The sequence below is a fragment of the Fundulus heteroclitus genome, chromosome 16 (genome assembly GCF_011125445.2).
Source record: "Fundulus heteroclitus isolate FHET01 chromosome 16, MU-UCD_Fhet_4.1, whole genome shotgun sequence".
In the NCBI taxonomy this organism is placed as follows: Eukaryota; Metazoa; Chordata; class Actinopteri; order Cyprinodontiformes; family Fundulidae; genus Fundulus; species Fundulus heteroclitus.
In genome coordinates, this window is record NC_046376.1 from 30,012,887 (window position 1) to 30,033,679 (window position 20,793).

Below are 20,793 nucleotides of genomic sequence, written 5' to 3' on the forward strand. Positions count from 1 at the left end.
GTCATTAATACACAATACACTGTGAAGGAGTACATGGAGGTGAGATCTGGGCAGATAAACTGACATGCTAGTCACAGTTTCTATACCAGCCTACTTTCAAAGCTCTTTAAATTATAAAATATGCCAAATTAGAGCAACCTGTGCTGAGGTACGTATTATTTCCCTTACAGATTTCTTCCGTCCTTGGTTTTTTGTTTAGATAATTAAATACATTTTAATATCAGAAAAAGATAACATGGTTAAACATGAATTGCAGTTTTCATACAATGGCTTATTCACTGATGGGTAAAAGTTAGGCCTGGTCCTATGTGAAGCGGTTATCACCACCCTTCTTCATGTGATTAATGAGGATAGTTTCACTTGCCACATCCGGGCCTGATTACTGTCGGACCTGTAGAATCAAGAACACATTCAAAATAGAACCTTTCTTACAATGTAAAGTAAAAGACCTCAAAAAGCAATACATCATGTCCAGATCTAAAGAAATTCAAGAACAAACAAACTCCCTGACATGTATCAGTCTGGACAAGATTCTACAACAATTTCCAATTATTTTAACCTGGCCAGCCAGATTTATAATGTGTAGCACTCCTAGTTTTGCACATGATCAATCTAGGACTGCTCCTATCAAATCTGTTTGAACTCTGCAAGATGACTGGATGAAGCGACACCTAGAGCCCGCCTACCAAAGGTTGGTTTTAGCCAATCACGGTATCAATGAAAATGTAAGCACAGGGCACCATGAGAAACCACAACAAGCTAAACTAGTCAAGGCACGTCTTGCTGTTCTTCTCTCAAAGAAGTCGTGGATTCTGACACAACAGCTGTGATGGCAGCAGCTACACGTGCCACCTCCTGCACTGCCACGTTTATATTGGTTCAGCTGTGGGCTCAACAGCTACTGCTTTCGTTGCAGCTGTGTGTCCCATATTAAACCATAATACTGCAAATGTGATTGGCCCGAACTGTTTTTTTGGTGGTTCGGTTCCAAACGAATTAAGTGGGAGCAGGACAAGATGGATTCTCGTGTGTTTGTGAACGCACGAATACTGCAGGCAAGGTTACGAGGTTTTGGGGCTCAAAGGAACCACTGTCAGAGCCATCATCCACAAAAAGAGAAAACATGTAACAGTGGGTCAAATTGTAGTAGCAATGGCCAGCCTACCAAAATTACTCCAAGAACAACATCAATAAGTCACTCAGGAGGTCACAGTAGAACCCTGAACAAAATCTAAAGCATTACAGGTCTCACTTTATTCACATTGTCACACATTTTGCTAAATAACATTTTGCTAAATCTTTTGAGGAAAATATACTGTGGACTGAAGGTAGGCCTGACGTAAACCTATCACAGCCTTTAAGAAACAGAACATAATACTAAGAGTCATACAAGCTGGGAGTAGTGTGGTGGTCTGGCTCTGGGTCCGGACCTGGACAGCTGGTTGTAACCAGATAGAACAATGAAATGTTTTCAAGCGCACTTGAATTATACAGCAGGGGGCACACCAGCATGTCGGCCTGTAAATAGCTGGAAAGAAATGAAATATTTGCAGCGGACTAGTCAAAGTCCAACTAAAATACTGCAGCCTCACCTTAAACTGGCAATTAATGCAAAGAAATCTTTCCTTTTTGCCCAAATAAAAACTATTCTACAAACAAGAGTGGGCCAAAGTGAAGACTTTGACAAACTCTTCAGAGATTGATTGAAACGTGTGGCGGATTCGATCTGCCAGTGTTAGGTAAGCAATTCATCGTTTTGACAAACTTTTAATAGATAATGTGACAATTTTATTTTTTTTTAATTGATGCGGTTTATCGTGTTGTATTTATGTCTGATCATTGTTGCACAGTAATCTGATTAAAGATCCCGGAGAAACGTTGTCTTGTTTCCTTGTAATGCAGCAGTTTCACAATAATCACAACAATAATTGGATTTAGTTTAATAGTAAGAAGTGATGCAAGTAGAATAAATAATAGTCATCTAGACAGATCTCCTAAATGTGGACAACTGTGTCACCTGCTGGTGAATAGAGTGAAGTAGAGTGCATATGAGCGGTGAGAGTGCTGAATGTGTTTGGCTGTGAGTCACCGTGTGAGGCAACCTGATCAAACACAACAAATCCACCAGTCCTTCTCTGTGAGAAAGACTGGTGGATTTAACATCAGTGACATCCCTGTCGTGCAGATTGATAGACTTATGGCGTGGCATCGATGATAAATATTCAGAAACACCCCAGCCTGGAATGTTCTCTTCTCCGATCTCTTGTTTGTTTTGCCCGCACTGGCAGTGTGACAGGTAGTTTTCCTGGCCAGGTGGATGACATCACTCAGCTCCCTGAGGAAAGTTTCACGTTCCCTGTAGGAACGTCAGTCAGCAGAGAGCAGAAGGCAACATAAACTGGGTTGAAATGGAAAAGTACACAGCACATCCACATGTGACAGAACCTTTTCACATTTTTACATGTTCAAGCCTCCAACTTAATAGGTAATTAATAGGGATTTTATGTGATAGGCCGATGGAGTTGTGCATAATTGTAAAGTACAATGCTAAGGATTTATGGCAATCAAATTTGGTCTGGCTAAAAACACCAAAGAAAAGAGAAAGGAAAAACAGAAACGCGTGGCATTCCTCTGTAATCACACCACTGGAATCCATACTTTCCAGAACTAAATCTTTTGTAGCAGGTACATCTTCAGGTATGTCTCTAGTTTTAAACATCTATCGACTGAAATGATTTCCCGCTCTTTGCGAAACAGCTCAGATACAGATCTTCATACAGGTCTTCATGTCATTCACAGATTTTCAATTGGATTTGGATTTGGACTTTGACTAGGCCATTCTGACACATGAACATAATTAGATCCAAACTGCTTCATCGTAGCTCTGGCTGCATACTCATGCTTGTTGTCCTGCCGGAAGGTGAACCTCCACCTATGCCTCAAGTCTTCTGCAGATTTTAATATGTTGACATCTGAGATGCTCCATCCATCTTCCCATCAGCTCAGACCAGCTTTCCGGTCACTGATGAAGAAAAAGCCATCCCACAGCGTGATGCTGCCACCACCAGGTATGACTTTGTTGGTGGGTCGGCTCTGGGTGATGTGCAGTGTTTTTTTGGAACACGTAGCGCAGAAAGAACAAAAAGGTTTCATTTTAGTGTTGTTTGACCAGAGGACCTCCCTCCTTGTGTTTAAATATTACCCCAACTTGGCTTGGCATAAAGAGGGATCTCTTTCAACTTTCTTTCCAAAATGGATTTCTTCTTGCAACCCGTTAATAATGTCACCTGTGCCCCTCCACCTGGGCTTTGGATCCACGCAGCTCTTCCAGATTTCCTTTGGACCTCTGTTTCTCTAATAGATTCCTGTCCTTACCCTTCCTGCTGCTTCAGGCGGTCAGCCATACCACGGTAGGTTTGCAGTTCTGTCATACTCAGGGGTGGAATTACCATTAAGCAAAACTAGGCAGTTGCCTAGGGCCCCCAAGTTCCTGGGGGCCCTAGGCATCATTATCAAGCCAGGCTTTGATAATGATGTTGTTCCACCAGACTGAGAGAGTCCAGCATCATCCACTCTGCTGGTAAGCGGAGTGCACAGTGTACTTCCTGAAGATGACCCAGGTCTGGCCAATCAGCTGTCTGATCGTGCACACTGCTCAATAGTACTGAGAGGACCGCTCCAGGTGAAGAACAGGATCTTGACAAGAAATGGAGACGGGTGCAGATTTACCTCCAGCTATTATTTCATTCAAATAAAAAATGGAGGACAGATAAGCAGATCATGGCTTGTCTACTAGAAAAATGGACAAAGAAAACATAGAGGAAAACAACAAGAAAAGGGATAAGAGAGGGACAAAGGGTAGAAAAAATAATGTATGTCTATTCTATTAAAAATTTTGTATCTGTATAATGGGTCTGTTTTATGTGTTGTCTTCACAATTCAGAGGGCCCCATGCCTTTCTTTGCCTAGGGCCCCAAATTTCCTAAATCCGCCCCTGGTCATACTGACTCCTGTTTTGGATGGTGGGTTGAGCAGCGGTCAGTGAGATGTCAGAAGCTTATCGTTTGAGAACATGCCCCTGCTTTAAACCTCTCCACATCTTCTTCCCTGCTGTGTTCCTCGATCTTCACGATGCCGTTTGCATTTGCATGTTTCCTTTTGTGACTTCTGAAAGCAATTTAATACACTGCTGTTTATTTAGAGACATCGGGGTAATGGGGGGCTAAATAAAAATGCAGTCTACACGTCCTCAGATTATTTTCTTAAATCGAAAACTACATCCCATTACAACTATGCACTACATTGCTTTTTTTTTTTCTCTAAATTGTAACATGGAAAACAATCTATATTCGCAGCTGTTTTCTGTTTTTATATGAAAATATTCTGTCTGCTATAATGCTGGTAGCTCTGCACCCTGATGTACCAAATTCTCGCTGACCTCGATCTTCAGAAACCGTTCCTCAAGGCAAATGAAGCTCAGATGGACAGTGAACGATGCAAATGCACAGAGTTTTTTTCTCTCTCTCTCCGGTGTCTCCCTGCAGCAGAGATCATGGCAGCCGCCACGGGGCGCAGTTACAGCGTACCAACGTTATTACAGCGAGCGTCTGCTGAGGAGCGGGCTGCGTTCCCTTTAAAGGCTGACGCACTTCGTGGCCCACTTCGGAGAAAGCATCCGCAGCCTCAGCCGCAGCAGCAGCAGCAGCAGCAGCAGCGGGGCCAGGGCGACGTCGGCGGCGCTTCGCTGGAGCCTCTCACCGTCCGCCATCATGGAGTTTCTGCTGGGGAATCCGTTCAGCTCGCCGGTGGGCCAGCGGATCGGTGAGCTCTGCTGTAATCGACACAAAGTGACCCCGGTTTAAGGCTATTATCACAGGCTGCGCTCCTCCCGGCAGCCTCCCAAGCTCCGCCGCGCTGCCATTCAGGCTGTCTTCTTTATTCTAAGAGGGGTCGCGTTCAAATAACATTGATGGAGGGGAAAAAAAGCAAGTTAAATGCATGAACGCGGTTATTATCAGGCGTCCCTCTGACGCCCTCAGCAGACAATGATGATTAGGCGGGGGAGGTGTTAGGAAGCCCACCGGTCCCTGTTGGCTCTGTTTTTAACCTGCACCGAGCCGAGCCGGACACCCCCCCCCACCCCACCCCATCTGACCCAAATGAGACTAGGCTGCAGGCAGCACATTTACATCACACTGGCTTTTCTCTCCCAGTCATTCATCTGATCTGACTGGCTGCCTTAATAAATATCCTCCACCGCGCAAATAGGAAGAACCTCTTATAAATGTTTAAGTAGCTTGTTTTCGTTGATTGCAGGGACTGTAACAACCCTGGGAACTAAATCAACCTACACCCAGATTTACATTTCCTAATGGAAACCCCTAACCACTAACCCTAACCCCTGTAAATAATGCTCGGGGGAAACCCTTAGGGGTTTCTCCATTTAAACAACAGGTTACCTAACAGGCTACAGCCTCATAGTCGGCTGGTTTTCACCATTCCTTAAATTGTGTTCATCTGGGATTCTCAAATGTCACATACAGTGTCTTTTTTCTAATCATGATTTAGAATGAGTTATATGTCAATGATTTTGTGATCACTGCATAGTTTTATTTTCACAATTATTTGTCTTGTCTGTTGTAGACTTGCTGTTCCTGACAGTTTTGAACTTGTTTGGTATGGAGCTGGGGAGTGTACTGTTTTTAAGCTGCACACATTTAGGATTCTTGTAATTGTCACTGATTGGTGTTCTTAAGAATTATCTGATCTAACCTGTCTCTAAGGAGCAAGAAGATTTGTCTAGGCTTTTTGCACCAAACAGGAAATTGTTTATCCTCCATTTAAGCACCCAGGAGCTAAAAATATTCCCACAGAATGAAAATGTGCATCTCAGCAACGCCATTAGTCTCCTACAGTAAACCGCGTTGACTATGCAGCTTATACAACGTTTTTCATTACAAAGTATTACTGATCAAGATGTATTATTTTATTACTTTTTGTTTTGTGTTTTAGTTTTTGCTGTAGCTGTTCATTTCACCACATTTGAGTATGTTCAGAGTGTTAATTGCATGGGCAGTAGGCTTGCATTACTTTTATGTAACATTTTTATCTATTTTGCATATTATGTCTATTGTATTCATTTGTAAAACCAAAAGAAGAAAGGTATAGGAATGACAGTGTTTGGCCCTAAAGGACAAAAATACTTGCAAATCTCAACAAAAATAAAAATAAAAAGAATAACTTAAACACAGAATTGACTTATGGTCAGTACCAAACATCCTGCAGCAACAAACTAGTTTCTGTTCCTAAAAACGTTAGGTATTAAACGGCCAAAACACGCATACTTTAATTTCGTTGTAGTTTAATCTGAGGGTTTTATTTGCATCCCTAAATTAATTGGTTATGGTTCTCATCCCATTATGAGCCAGTTGAGTTTACCAACACATTTTACCCATAAATAAACCAAAATAGTTCTGAGCAACCTCCTGCACCTGTGACATTGATACATAGTAATTATTAATGTACAATAGACCATGAGTAGATTACTGAAAATTACTTTAAAAGAGTCATATCATCCATTTAAATCCTTCCTTTTCACGTTCAAATTGGTCAGTTGTGGTCTATATAAAGTTGAACTGTAATGCTTTGGTCTGAATACCTGATTATTGTTGCCCCATAGCTGCTTTTTGCCACTGTTCTTAGGTGCGTCTCACAGCAACTTGTTTTGGTGCTGTCTTTATAAATTGAAACGAGGCACTTCAAAAACAGAATATAAAGATATTAACACAAGTTCTGGAGAACAGGCAGACTCCATACACAACTAACTGTATTTAAGGGCTAAAAAAGTGGATTTTGCATGCTATGTCCCCTCCAGACCCCTGGCTCAAGTCTACTCTGCATCCCCAGAACCAGACATGGAGAAGCAGCATTTAGTTCTTATGCTCCACCTGTATGGTACAAACTCCCAGAAGACTGTAAAAGTGATTAAACCCTGAGTTCCTTTAAATCTAGGTTAAGATTGTTTTAAGTAAAACCACTGTTTAACTTAAAAATGCACCCAACAGGGATTTGAGGCTGATCTCTCATGGCCAAGTATTATAAAAGTTTGACCTGCCGATATTGATTTTTGTCGTCTTCGATTTCTCTTTAAGAACATCCTTTCATCTTCTAGCCTGTTGAGCATTTAATTATTTCTATTTGTTCCAAAGGCAACAACACATTGTGTGTGTATGCGAGCCTGTAAAGACTGCTGTAAAACAAAGACTAAAAGATCAGGAGTTGACATTAAATGTTTTCTTTCTTACCTTTTAGTGCGTCTGACAGCTGTCTATGTTTATGGAGAACAGACCCTTTACTCTAAGACTGCCAACGTCTCTGTCTCAGATGGATCCAGCATGATCCATCTGAGGTTAAAAGATCAAACGGTTAACACTCACCATCTTTTCTGTGATGCCAACACTCCTGTCATCTGTTAAAATTCGTGCTTGGTCACTTCATTCCTTTGACAATTAAGTATCATGTTTTGAGGCTCTGACAGGAAGTTGGAGTACCTGGAGAGAGCCCACAGATGCGTTGGGAGAATATACAACCTCCAAGGAGATAGACCCCCAAATGTGGGATATAGACTAAGAAGCTTCCTTCTGCAAATCTAAGCACTGTTACACGGAACAGCTGACACACACCTCCCGAGAGAATTCACTTTTCTTTTAAATATGTCTGTGCTTTATATGAAACACCTCCCTGAGACTAGCAGTAGCTAACAGATTCCACACCCGTGTTGTGTTGTGATTAGCGCAACCTGGCAGTGCTGGGGTATGGTGTGTTCACTGATCAGAAAAAAAGATAGCATATTTGAGTTTCTGCCTGGCCTGCCGCTGGTCTGGCTTAGTCAAGCTGTAAACTGGTCATGTTTTAGTCTCCACTCACGGTCTATGCTTTTCTTGTTCAGCTTCAGATCAACATTTCAGAAAATACAAAAAGCCTCTGCAACGTAAACACTGCGTGTCACATAACACAACAAATCTGTGTTTTTTTTCCTCCTTCTTTTCTGTAAGTTGCGTTTTATTACTTTGAATATACAGGACTGTCTCAGAAAATTAGAATATTGTGATAAAGTTCTTTATTTTCTGTAATGCAATTAAAAAACATGAAATGTCATACATTCTGGATTCATTACAAATCAACTGAAATATCGCAAGCCTTTTATTGTTTTAATATCGCTGATTATGGCTTACAGCTTAAGAAACCCAAATATCCTGTCTCAAAATATTAGAATATCGTGAAAAAGTATACTAGTAGGCTATTCAACTAATCACTTGAATCGTCTAATTAACTGGAAACACTGCAGGGTTTCCTGAGCCTTGAAAAACACTCAGCTTGGTTCAGTAAACTAAATCACAAGTATGGTAGTGGTTAAGAGACGACATAAGATTCTCACAGTAACTGGTGTACTGACCATGGCATTACTGTCCTTGATTACTGTCATGTTTTTTAATTGCATTACAGAAAATAAAGAACTTTATCACAATATTCTAATTTTCTGAGACAGTCCTGTAGCCGTTTTGTCTATTACTTTTTAATTTTATCAATTTCTTTTCATTTAAACTTAAATTCAGTCAGTTCCAACGATTTCCATATATCTGGAATTTCTATTAACTAAAATTTTCGACGACAGAAAATCAGCATGACCAGCTTGAATTGTCTAAACGTAAAATGTTATTATTCTAGCATAAAACAGTGAGCTGTCGTTTTTTTTTTTTTCTGACTTGTTTCTTACAGAGCGCGCCACTAACGCTAGCTTGTCATCTGAAGACTGGGAACTCAACATGGAAATCTGTGACGCTGTCAACAGCTCCGAGGAAGGGTGTGTGTGTGTTTGTGTGTGTTATCTGTCGTCATCAGAAACAGGTCTTTCCCTGGAGCTCACGTGCTTGTTGCAAACTCTCTGACTTACAGGCCCAGAGATGCAGTGAGAGCCATAAGGAAGAGGATTGTTGCCAACAAGAACTTCAAGGAGATCATGTTGGCGCTTACTGTGAGTGCCGGTCCTCTTTGCCTCAGTGAAATCTGGGAACGTAAACAGTTTTTTTTATTTCCCTGTGGGATTCCCCCTCATCCTCTTTCCGACTGCAGGTCCTCGAGACCTGCGTGAAGAACTGCGGCTACAGGTTTCACATCCTGGTGACGACGCGGGACTTCATCGAAGGGGTCCTGGTGCGCGCCATCATCCCGAGGAACAACCCTCCGCAGGCTCTGCATGACCGAGTCCTCGCCATCATACAGGTGGGGCTGAAGCTACGGCGAGGTGAAACAAAGAGCTCAGGCCCGGCCCGGCCTTAGTAGCTTCCATTGTCTGTCGGTAATTTGTGGTTTTCACTCGTCAAGGCGTGGGCCGACGCATTCCGCAGCTCGCCCGACCTGACGGGCGTGGTGTCGGTGTATGAAGACCTGCGAAGGAAGGGGCTGGAGTTCCCCGTGGCTCAGCTCGACGGTTACCTGCCAGGCCAAGCTCCCAAAAAGGTGCAGGCGGTGTTTTGCTGCCGACACCTGTGTGCTTCCTCTCACCTTTGCTCATTCCTGTCTCTTGTCTTCTCGCTGCCTCTCTGCGCGTCAGACTTTACCTGGGAACGGGCCTACTGTTACTACTTTACCTGCTGTGCGCCTGTCTTCTAAACCTCCTCTCATCCCAGCTCACGTCTCTGAGCTCAAACTGGCGCTGGAGGGAACCGGCGCCTTCACTCCGAGCCAGGTGATGCAGCTAGAAGATAATATCTTACTTTCACTCTGCTCTGACAATTCCCCTTTCCTCATTCTGACTAACAGCTGCTTATTATTTCTAGTTTTCCCTGCATAATTATTTCCTTCCACTAAAAATTGGAGTTGAACCGTAAAGACTTTTTACGGGTGATTTTGAATCTCTGGTTTTGTCGTACCCTGATCTGCCGATACCCATTTTAGCTGCTTTCAATTTCCCTATGAGAGCTTATTAAAGCTCTCATAGGGAAATTGAAAAACAACAGTTTTTTTCTACTTTTTTCCTAAAATTGAAAGCTTACCTCTTCAAACTAGGTAGTTTGAATAAGTAATCCCACTTGCCCAGTAAAATCATGAATTAACCGTGCTCAAACACAAAAGCTGCATTCGATTTTGCACAGCCACCCCACAGACCTGTAAAATCAAGATATCACTTTAACAGAACCTCTCTAACAACAGGAAGTAGGCTAAAAGGACTCGCTTCATGCAACCATGTTAAGAAGAGAGAAGAGATCTGAAATAAAGTCACTGACATCTAGCTGTCTGGAAAGGGTTAAACTTCTAATTTCTAAAACATTTCTAAAACATTTTAACTCAACATTTGACTTCGGTTAAATCCCTTCCATGCTTTCTCCATTTGGGAAACAACGGTGAATCTTTTCAGGACTGGACGGCCAGTCTTCTAAGACTACTCCACGAGACACGGTGCAATGTGGATTTTTTTTTTTACTCCTACAGAAGTCTACAGGAGAAGCATCACATTATTCAGTAAAAGAACCTGGGAAGACCGCAGCAAGGTCAACGGACAGTAACAATTTAACCATCTTTGGTAAAATGTAAAGTTTGATGTGTGCACATTGAGCGATCACAGTTTGATACCAAATCGCTTACAGCATTTGTTATGTTATGGCGATTGTACTGAAACAACAATTTCCCTCTGGGATTATTAAAGTATTTCTGATTCTGATTCATACAACATTCAGCCACTTCATCAGCGTCTGCCATCCATCTACAGCACCGGCTGGATTTAATATCAGCAAACAAAATCCACTGTTCAGCCACATGCTCTACTCTTCAGTCTTAAATCCATCTGCAACAAAACCACAATCAAATCGGTTTACTAAAAAAATAGTCCAGTAATGAATTAAACCGTTGTCTTTGCATGAATCAGTTTAATCAAGCATCAATGTTTGGCAAAATCTTTCAGTTCAACGCATCAAAGTCTGCTGCAGTCGCAAGAAATAAATAAATAAATAAATAAATAAATGACTCCAGCAGGAACACAAATGTGTTGGGGCCCAAATTATTTATCGGTCTTGGTCTAGGCTGCCACTGTCACAGGTCCGTGCCTGGCGCCCTTCACAGCCTTGGTTTGTTTAATGAGGGTTTGTTTGCCCCAATTTAACAAACTTGTCTGATCGGAGCAAACAGGACAGGTTATCCCTGGCAGGAATGGATTCAGGAATCCAAAACTTATGCAGTTTTCTTGTCTTTATTTGCCCTGCAGCATCATTTGGAACCTGTGGAGCCTTTCATATCATAAACTTTGATTAAGTCGTAGCGGCTGTCACACTGTGACATATTCCTTCTAACTATCAGACACTGTCAGAAATTAATCGCAGGTCAGCTTTGGTCGCAAGTCTGTGATGGCTCTAAATGGCACAGTGTGTACCGGGCATTAGCAGATAGAGCTGTGCTCTTGAAAAGGAAAAAAACAGCACCGCTTTGCTGTAAAACATTCAGTTTCCTGTTGTCTCCTGGAAATCTCACCCTATGAGCCTGAATCAACAGCTGGCTTTTTTTTTTTTTTTATTCACTGCTCATGAGGAACTGTAAAGTTTGCAGAGAGCATGCAGTTTTCCTTTTGGAAGCTTCTTGCAAGAAGCCTTTGTATTTCTTCTCATCTCCCGTCTTCTAATCACCTCAACAATACTGAAAAGAACTAGCCTCTAATCCTCCTCCTGCAGTAGCAACTTCCACACTGAAAAGTGTGGCTGGAACGCAGCCCAGTATGGCTGAGACGTGGTACATTGACTGGTAAAGAAAAGATTGGCTTGTTTTAGACCGTGAGGTAACCAGTCAGAGCTAAAGGGGCTGAAAATTGCCCTGTTCCAGTCATCAACTGGTTTCTCTCTAATTATTGCCGGGTTCATTTACCAACCCTACCGTTGCAGGTAAAGATGCTAAAGACAGAGCTGGGAGTCGTGCGATGCAACCTGTCCACCATGTCGGAGATGATGAGCCAGCTGGATCCAGTCACAGTAAAGCTAGCAGACATGGAGCTGCTGGAGGTAAAACATCGATCCGTCTCAGAGTAAATGTGCGGCTCGCAGCGTCGACATTCTTTGCTCTCGCTGTTGCGGGAAAATACGCCCTTCCTCTGTTGTTGCTGGACGCTGCATTACCCTTAACTGATCTAGCATGTTATGCTTTTTGTGCTGCATCTGGCCCTTCAATCCCCTCCCCACCCACACGTGCTTTGTCTCGTTGTGTCATTAGCAGTTGTACACTGTATGTAAGGAAATGCAAGACAGGATCGTGAAGGTCATCCCCAGACTCAGCGAGGAGAAGCTGATCGAGGAGCTGCTAGCCACCAACGACGAAATGAACACTGCCTTCACGCGCTACCACAGGTAATTACATCATTGATAATGCCACTGGTGACATCTGATTGCTCCGCCGTCGTATGATTGGTTGTTTTGCTACTTATAGGTTTGAAAGAAGGCTAACGAATGGTCAAAGCACAGAACAGAAGGTAAAGGGCAGCCACTCATTCATGTTAGCGTCAAATGGTGGAGTTTACACCTTTTTTTTTAAATCTCTTTCAGAGCCCCACCTATGTGAACCTGTCAGACATTGATTCAACCATCAGCCAATCGGGGTTCGCTTCAGTTAAAAGCGACAGCTCCCTCAGTCTGTCCAAACCCGACAGTTTCTCCAGTCAGATGGCTAAACTGAGTAAGTGCTCCGTTCCTCTCTGTGGTTACGATGCAGCCCTCGTCCTGAAACTGGCTCATACCCCAGCACCGTCATTAAGTCGTAAATTGGTTTGCTTCTTTAAAGTGATGTTCACCTTTTGAATGAGCCGGGAACACCTGCCAAAAAATGTCGCCCGGTGTTCGATGAAGACGATCAGATAACATGTCAAATGTTTTAAAAAAGCCTGTTCGTTACAGCAGCTGGGACCATTTCTGTGTTGATCTAGCCACATGTTATAGATCATTATCCTGTGGAAAAATAAGTAGGGATCCATTTTCAGATGTCCTGGGTCTTTCTAAGCGTTCATCGTGATGCATACGCCCCAGCATAGTTCTTAAGGCCTTTCTTAGAGAGATGGGCCCATGGTATGACACATTTAGGGTTGGGTATCTTTCACATTTGGACCGATTGTCTACCGATACCTGGTACCTGGGAATCGATACCGGTACTAGTACTGTACCTATTTATGGTACTTTTGTGTGTTTATGTATGTAGTAATAAATGTTTATTAATAACATCTCTACATTTTTTTTCAATTTAACATACATTTTTTAGCAATATATACACTTGTAATGATCTACAAAGCAACCTTATTAAATAATTTATGAATTTCAATACATTGCCTGAATCCACAGCACATAAAACACATTTTTACCAAAACAACAGTTATCAGAGGCACAGACTAAACGAGGTTAATAAGGGATTAAAGCTGTGTGAATAAAATTCAGGGAATTGTTTTAGTACAACAGTTTTAGAGAAGAAAATAATTATATAAAAAACATATTGTATCCCGCTTTGTAAATCAGGGCGGGATACATTTGCAGTGAGGGAAAGGAGAGGCTCTCCTCTCTGCTTTGACAGCAGCAGCAGCTGTCTGTCTGTGAAACAGGGCTTAAAGAAGTGGGAACAGGCTCACAGTAGCACTCGCCACTATCCTAAGACAATAACTCCAAAAAAATGATTGCTACTTTCCCAGGAAGTCACCAATAACAGAAGAAAGTTTGCTAGATTTTTCACTAGTCGCTTTTTTGAAAAAAGGTTGCTGGATGGGTCTGAAAAGTTGCTAAATATAGCGAGAAATTCACTAAATTGGCAGCAGTGACCAGTGTTTCTTCAGATTAGAAGTATTCCCACTGCTGGCCTTACACTGTACCTCAGAAAAATTGCAGCAAACATAATCTACATTGCGTTTTGAAAAGCGGAGCCATACTTTCGAGCGCTTTTCATGCTTGCTTTCTTTGCTGGACCAGTGGTTACTGACTTCACCGCGCTCTTGTGCGTCCAATGCTGTGTTCATGTTCGGCATTGAATATGAACGCTCCCTCAGTGTTACACTGATGTGTTTAGGTACCAAAACATGGTATTGATTTTATGTGAATCGGTATCCGGTAGTGCTGACGGGATTCGGTCAGTACTGAATTCAGTACACAGCCCTTGGCACATCCTCCACTATACTTAACAGCGAGCAAGAGCTCCTTTTGCTCATAATTGTTGTTTGTTTGGTGCCGAACCTGCTTAGAGTGTTTGTTGTTAAGAGCTCCATCTTCATATCCTCTGACCAAACCCCTCAGTTACAGATAACGTTCCTGTTGGGATTAGAAAAGTCAGCCTGTTTACATTTGTGATGTGGGGAGAGAAAAGTTTTTTTCTGTCCTTTGCAGATTTACTCTATGCTGCCATTCCCAATGATATTTTTTTATTTCCCTTACCATCCTGCTCACACTGTGTTGTGCCAAGATAGATATGGTTCCTGATCCAGCCAGCTGGCCTCAAACTAAAATTGGGTGGCTATAATTATATGGTATTTCATTTTATATAATTATTTCTTAATGTAATTTTTGTTTCTCATGGAATTAATGTACCTGAAAAAAGGTTTGATTTTTTTTTTCTGATTTCCTTTCAGTGTGTAATGGAAATAAAAACTGAATTTGTTTTAGGTTTTTTTACACATCCTTTCCAGGAGTGTGAATAAATGAAGAAGGTGATATATTATTACATTTTAAAATCCATGACATTTTTCTGTTTTTATACGCCACATGCTTTCTTTGTACCACATTCAGTGAAATATAATATAAAGTATTTTCCGTTAATCCCTTACTGTTTTTATTCCATCTTTTTAAAATGTTTCCTGTTCTGTATTTTTCATATACAGGTACAAGTGAATCAGATGACATGTTATCGCAGAAAATAAATGTCTCAAGTCAACAAAGATTGAGGTAAACAAAAGAATCCGCAGTAGATCTGTGACCATTAAAAGAGCATTATTTTTGTTTTCTGTAAAGCTTTGACCTGCCTGTACCAATTATAGATTATTCTAATGTCTCCTTAAGAACTTTGATATAAGATTACGTAACAGGGTTTTGAAATAAACAAGGAATCACAAAATTAATCATTTAAATTGTCTTTAGCATCTTATATTAGCAATTAGTGCTGGTAGTGGCAGCTAGCAACACCAAAACAGCCTTTTTACTGCGTATATTCTAGATAAAGCAGACCTTTACTTCACTCTGAGATTTCCAAATATTACCAGACCCAGAATGGATTCTCCTGTGCCTTCCTGTTATCTGCTAAAAGTATTGCTCTCTCTTAGTCTACTTCCTCTCAACATGTCCTGGAAAGTACAGTTTTCTTTTCAATACCTTCCTACATCTCTGCATTTTCTCTGACTTCTTTGAACAGTGTTTCTGGTACTGAAAAGGGCTAACTTTGAGATTTCCTCCCTGCAACAGCCGAGTGTTGCTTGTTTTTTTTTAAGCTGTGTCGACTGTGTTAATTATTTCAAAATGCAGCTCTAAACATATTTGTATAAATAGGCCTTTAGGTAATTCTAATGTTTATTTTGCTTCGTTTCTCTTGTGTTTTGCGAAGCACTTTGTGATTTTTATGCGTGAAAGGTGATGCGTGTATAAACCTTTACTTACTTACTTACTTATGGTGTGACTTGTAGCTCTTGTTTTGATCCGTATGATCAAAAACACTGGATATTTCTTTGTGACCAGCCAGTCACCGATCAGCACAGCTCAAGCTGAAAATCGTCAGATTCCGATGCGTGTCCTAACTAATGCGAACACCCTGCAGCGGCCATGAGATTAAATGTTTTTCGAGTTGGTCAGCTAGAATAAAAATAAGAAATGTTGCTTTTTTTTTCTAGAAAGAATCTAAACTTTCCCTAATGCAAAACAGCGTTCCCCTTAATCAAACCAGCATAACCATTTTACTCCAACCATGTAAAGAAAATATTGGATATGATGTAAGCTACTCCTACTGATTAAAAAGACAAAGGGAATTCTGTAGTTAAGTAAGTTTTGACTTTTTCTGCTGCAAAAGTTGATACTTTGTTTTTACGTTCCCCCCCTGACTCATTTTGTGACTTGTGCTTCTGTAACTGTCTCTTCTGGTGATGTGACTAATCAGCACTGTGCAAATCTTGTGTTTTCAGTAATATGAATGAAGTCACAGAAGACGGTCTGGCTAAAGGTCAGGACAGAAGCTCACAGAACGCTGGATTGGTAAGAAGAGACCACCACACCATGGCGTTTGGCATTTCCGCAGTTTAGGTCACAAGACTGAACTTGTCATGGGACCTTTGAGCGCATGTGAACATTAATGAGGTGGAAACGGTTTAAAATGTTAAAAAGTCAAAAACATTTGACATACAGTTAGGTTTTAATCCTACAGAGGTTCGTGGGATGTTCACAGTGATGTCGATGAATGTGTGAGCTTCAGTGCTCCATTTCAGGAGAATAGCTACGCCTCTCTAAGTGTGTCCTTTTCTCTGAACTCTGTGTGTGCACAAAGGATGAGAGTCCAGCCTCGAGCCGCAGCTCTTCACCAAAGTTAGACTGGATGATTAAAAGGGGAATGGTGGGTCTGGGTGTGCGGCTACTGTGTAAAAAAGCTTGCTTTTCGTCCCTGGTCTGCAGTTCACACATGTTGTATTGGGTTCCATTTTTATTTGGGGTTTATCAGGATTTCAGGTGCATGTTGGTGTTGTGTTCTGAGAGCATGACCGTGTCCTTTGGGAAGCGTTGAGTGAAAAGCGGGACTTGTTTCTCACTTCTTAAGTTTTCTCCATTCATTGCTTTGTTTAGTTTTCTGTTCTTTTACGTTTGCCTTGTTCCTGGTGGCTCGGTGGCATGATTTGCCGATTCGCTCCCAGCTCCAGCCTTAGCTCTGATTTGTTTTCCAGATTCCCATCAACCAGTCCAACGTCATGGATGATATAGAGAAATGGCTAGCGTTGGAAGATGAGGTTAGTGACTGGATTTTATGAAACTGATTCATCTATTTTCCAGCTGTCATGTGATACCCGTTCCACTTTAGTCTAAATATTAAAAATGCACAATCTTATCTAATAAAACTGCTGACACATTTGAGCCAGCCTGGCTTTTGTAAAAAGGTTTTCCAGTTTAGCCACAACAGCAAGTTATATTTTTGAAAAGCCGGGTATTTCAAACCTGAGAACAGTGGGTTAGCTATCAAGCACGGTGATGGCAGCATCATGCTAAAGGGCTGCTTTGCGGCCAGTGTGACTGGTTCATTACGCTAAGTGTATATAGTGAGTATATTTGGCTCAAGTTTGTACAGCGGGATGTGCGTTTGAAAACCTTTTCATCCTGTGTCCTAACATAAAAAAAGTGGTCCTACACAACATGTGAAACGACACACGTTAGATCCTCAAATCCAACAGCAGCTGTTGCATTTATTGATACCCATTGTACGTATTTTTATAAAGCCTTAAAACAAATTCATTTTTTCTTACTGAAGCATAATCTCACACGGTCAAATTTAAGAAAAATCAACTCTTTAATTTCAGAGCATTCATTTTAGTGGTGGGATGGGGGGATCCCATGTTAAGAAATAAATGTCTTTAAAACCATGATTGGTGTCATAATTAGTGGAACCCTAACAATCCCTCTGGAATAAATGTTACGGTAGCTTTTTTTTTTTTAGGAACTCTTAGTCCATGACTTTTGTTTTCCTGTTGTGTCACCTCCTTGGATGATGACCAAGATTTCTCCTTTTCACCTCCCCTTACCGTCTGACTCGCACATTGAGCAAGATGGTAAAGGGAGGTGACGAATTCTCCCAAGATCACTGTTAGAAAACTGCAGCAAAGAGTGGTCTTTTGTGAACAACAACCCTTCATAACAACAACTAGACAAACCTTTACCTGAAAGCCAAACCGTAAAAAGTATTTTTCTGTTTTACCATCACAGACATAAACTTGTATACTTTGTTAAACTCTCCTGGGATGTTAAGTGGAAATGCGTGCTTTGCTCAGATAAGACTTTCAGCAACACAACGCCCTGGGTCAGTTGGATAAGAAGCAGAAGGTGAATATGCAGAAAGGCACCGGATACCCACCGTTAAGTACGTTGGAGGATCTGGGACACTCTGGGCCTGGTTGGCTCGAAGTAAAAGCTGGAGTTTTGTAACATTTTTAACCGTTTCAGTATGCTGCTGCAACAAAAGATGAATTTCTGTGAAGAAATTTTTGCACACCTTTACCAGGGCTAACCGTGCCCCTAACCAGTACACTGCGCTTTGACAAAACACTTAAAACATAAATGTTGGCATGAATGTAAGTGAATTAAAATGTTTCTTCTGTGTGTGTGTGTGTGGTTTTTCTGTGTTGCAGTACGATGACTGCGAAGACTCTGACGGTGTGACCAGCGAAGGTGAGGAATTAAAACATCTTTTTCCCTGTTGGCTGGCTGACCCATACTGCTAACATTTTAACAAGCGGCCACGTTTACAAGCCTGATTGTCATGTGGAACCGCTGCATAGAAAGCCTCGTCTGATTATACATTTTGATATATAGTTCGTAACGTATGGAATTGTTCTTTTTAGAAGTAGTGTGGACACTCTAGTTGGTTTTCCGCCTGGTAGAAATATTTTATGCGGCTTGTATTACCTACGGAGCCCTAGAGGGGTCATCGCAAAATGTTTTGCATGTTGAGAGAATGTGCGCTCGTTTTACTAAATTGTGCTCTCGTTTAACTATATTGTGCACTAGTTTTACTAAATCGTGTGCACAATTTACTATATTGTGCTCTCGTTTTACTATAGTGTGAGCTCATTTTACTAAATTGAGCTCTCATTTTAAGCATAGTAAAACGAGGGCACTATTTATTAAACGAGTGCACTATTTACTCAAACGAGCGCACGATTTACTAAAACGAGGGCACAATTTATTAAAACGAGAGCACAATTTAGTAAACATGGTTATAGAACATTGTGTACACGATCTACTTAAACGTGGCCACAATATGTAAAACGTGCACTCAATATTGTCTTGACACATGTAAACATGAGCACGTTATAGTATATTCGAGATCTCGATCTACCGAGGGCTCAATTAAATGAAAACGTGCTCACGTTTTATTAATTTGATGGCTCAAATAAAGGAAACGTGCTCACAAATGATCACGACCTGAAAAAAAATATCACTTAAAGTGAGCTCTCCCGGGCTCCGTACTTACCAGTTCACACCTGCTGTGATTTATGCATTTTGCCAGCAGATGGAACTTGAGACACCTGCGAATGTACTGTGAGTCATGGGATCCATTAATGGTGCTCCTAAGTGGAAAGTATTGCTCTAAACTGTGTTTTTGCTAAATAATCCAAAAGGTTTTAGAATTATTATCGACCAGCAAGGATATCCTCTGTCGGATCCTGTTCTCGGTGTCATCTGTTGTTCCGATTTTCCTCTCCAGTAACTTGGTGCAGTCATGTTATCCCTGAATGACTTAAACCCCCGAATGGTGTCTGTGGCTCTCCGCAGAGTTCGACAGGTTTTTGGCACAAAGAGCAAAAGCGGCTGAGCGCCTGCCGTCCCTGCGAGGCCCCTCACAGGACGCCAACTACTCCGAGTCTTAACCCAGGCGCCAACAATGCTCACAGAGCACTGGTGCCATTGGCTGGAACGTCGAGAAGTCATCCCGATGAATGAATGAATGAGTGTGTGTGTGGGGGGTATGATGTGGATATTACATTCCATGCTCAAGGAACAACGTCGGACATGTCTGCAATACACTCGGCGCTGGAGAGCAAACTTGCCTGCGACTGGACGAAAACCATGCTGTTGAAGGAAGGAGAGATGTTTTTACTTGATAACATGAGGGTTTGTATGTGAGCAAACTTTTGCACATTTTATATGGTTAGATTCCTGGCGTTAAAGGAAAAAATAAATAGTTACAAAGAAACACTTTGCAGGATCTGTTATGTATTATACTGCTGTGAAATTTCTATATATAAATATATATATAACGGTAACATGAAAGGTAACAACCCACTATGGGGGGAAAAAAAGCCTGTAAACTTGTAAGTGAAGCTCTGATGTAACATACTGTTATTGTTTTAATGCTTCACCTCTATGCTGTTGGACGTGGAAAAAAATCCCAGGTTTTGTACCTCCAGTTTTTCCGCATTATGATGTTTTATTTTAAATTTACAGAGGAAGTTGTGACAGAGCGCTGCCAGATATTAAACTAAAGCTATTAACTGGACATCAGATGTTTTTCTTTCTCTTTTTTCTCTTCGCTGTTACTATAATTTTTATGTTATGATTTTTTTATGATGCTATGATTGGTTCTCTTTAGAACAGTGGTTGTAACCAACTGGCCCTCTTTAAAGGTGAAAGTTGGCTGAAAAAAGAAAAGAAAAGAAAACCAGCCTTATCCTTTTTTGATTTCCTATTTTTCTTTATGGGTTTTCCCCCTAATTATTAGCTAGTTTTTGTCATTTACTCCTTGGATAGAGTTTTTCTTTTCTTTTAAATGAACAGATAATTAGGAACTGCCCTTTCCTGACACAATGAAAATCAAATTGACTGCTCCATCAGCCTTTTAAAAATGAAAGTATGACACAGTGTGTTATCTTTTAAGAACCATAAAGGGAATGTGTGCAAGCAAATGCATGCAAAACCATACATTTATTTCCCTTCATGTGAGCTGCTGCTCTAACATTAAAGCCTTAAATAACTTCTTTAGTGTTACTCCTCAGAGATTAGTGGGCTGCAGGGTGTGAGCTTGACAGACTCAGACTCGTCGTCACCA

The 20,793-nt window shown here is 41.3% G+C and overlaps 1 protein-coding gene across 4 annotated transcripts; it reads left to right on the forward strand.

The window, feature by feature from the left end:
• The first annotated feature begins 4,559 nt into the window (after positions 1-4,559).
• tom1 (target of myb1 membrane trafficking protein) lies at positions 4,560-20,244 on the forward strand. 4 transcript variants are annotated; one of them, XM_036148404.1, is made up of 16 exons: positions 4,560-4,821; positions 8,779-8,863; positions 8,956-9,034; positions 9,133-9,282; positions 9,385-9,519; positions 9,614-9,748; positions 11,928-12,044; positions 12,256-12,386; positions 12,466-12,508; positions 12,582-12,711; positions 14,885-14,948; positions 16,172-16,241; positions 16,531-16,596; positions 16,922-16,984; positions 18,374-18,413; positions 19,521-20,244. In XM_036148404.1, the coding sequence occupies exons 1-16, from the start codon at positions 4,770-4,772 to the stop codon at positions 19,613-19,615; spliced, it is 1,455 nt and encodes a 484-aa protein (XP_036004297.1). In that variant the 5' UTR covers positions 4,560-4,769; the 3' UTR covers positions 19,616-20,244. The 4 variants fall into 4 exon arrangements, with proteins under 4 accessions (XP_036004297.1, XP_036004299.1, XP_036004296.1 ...); XM_036148403.1 differs by having other exon boundaries at positions 4,564-4,821; positions 12,253-12,386; XM_036148406.1 differs by lacking the exon at positions 9,614-9,748 and having other exon boundaries at positions 4,562-4,821; positions 12,253-12,386.
• Positions 20,245-20,793: the final 549 nt, after the last annotated feature.

Bases quoted from the DNA above. Each gene is read 5' to 3' on its own strand.
- tom1 (XM_036148403.1), top strand. From the start codon at position 4,770: ATGGAGTTTCTGCTGGGGAATCCGTTCAGCTCGCCGGTGGGCCAGCGG. The intron at 16,985-18,373 runs GTTAGTGACTGG...TCTGTGTTGCAG, and splicing joins GGCTAGCGTTGGAAGATGAG to TACGATGACTGCGAAGACTC. The intron at 18,414-19,520 runs GTGAGGAATTAA...GGCTCTCCGCAG, and splicing joins TGACGGTGTGACCAGCGAAG to AGTTCGACAGGTTTTTGGCA.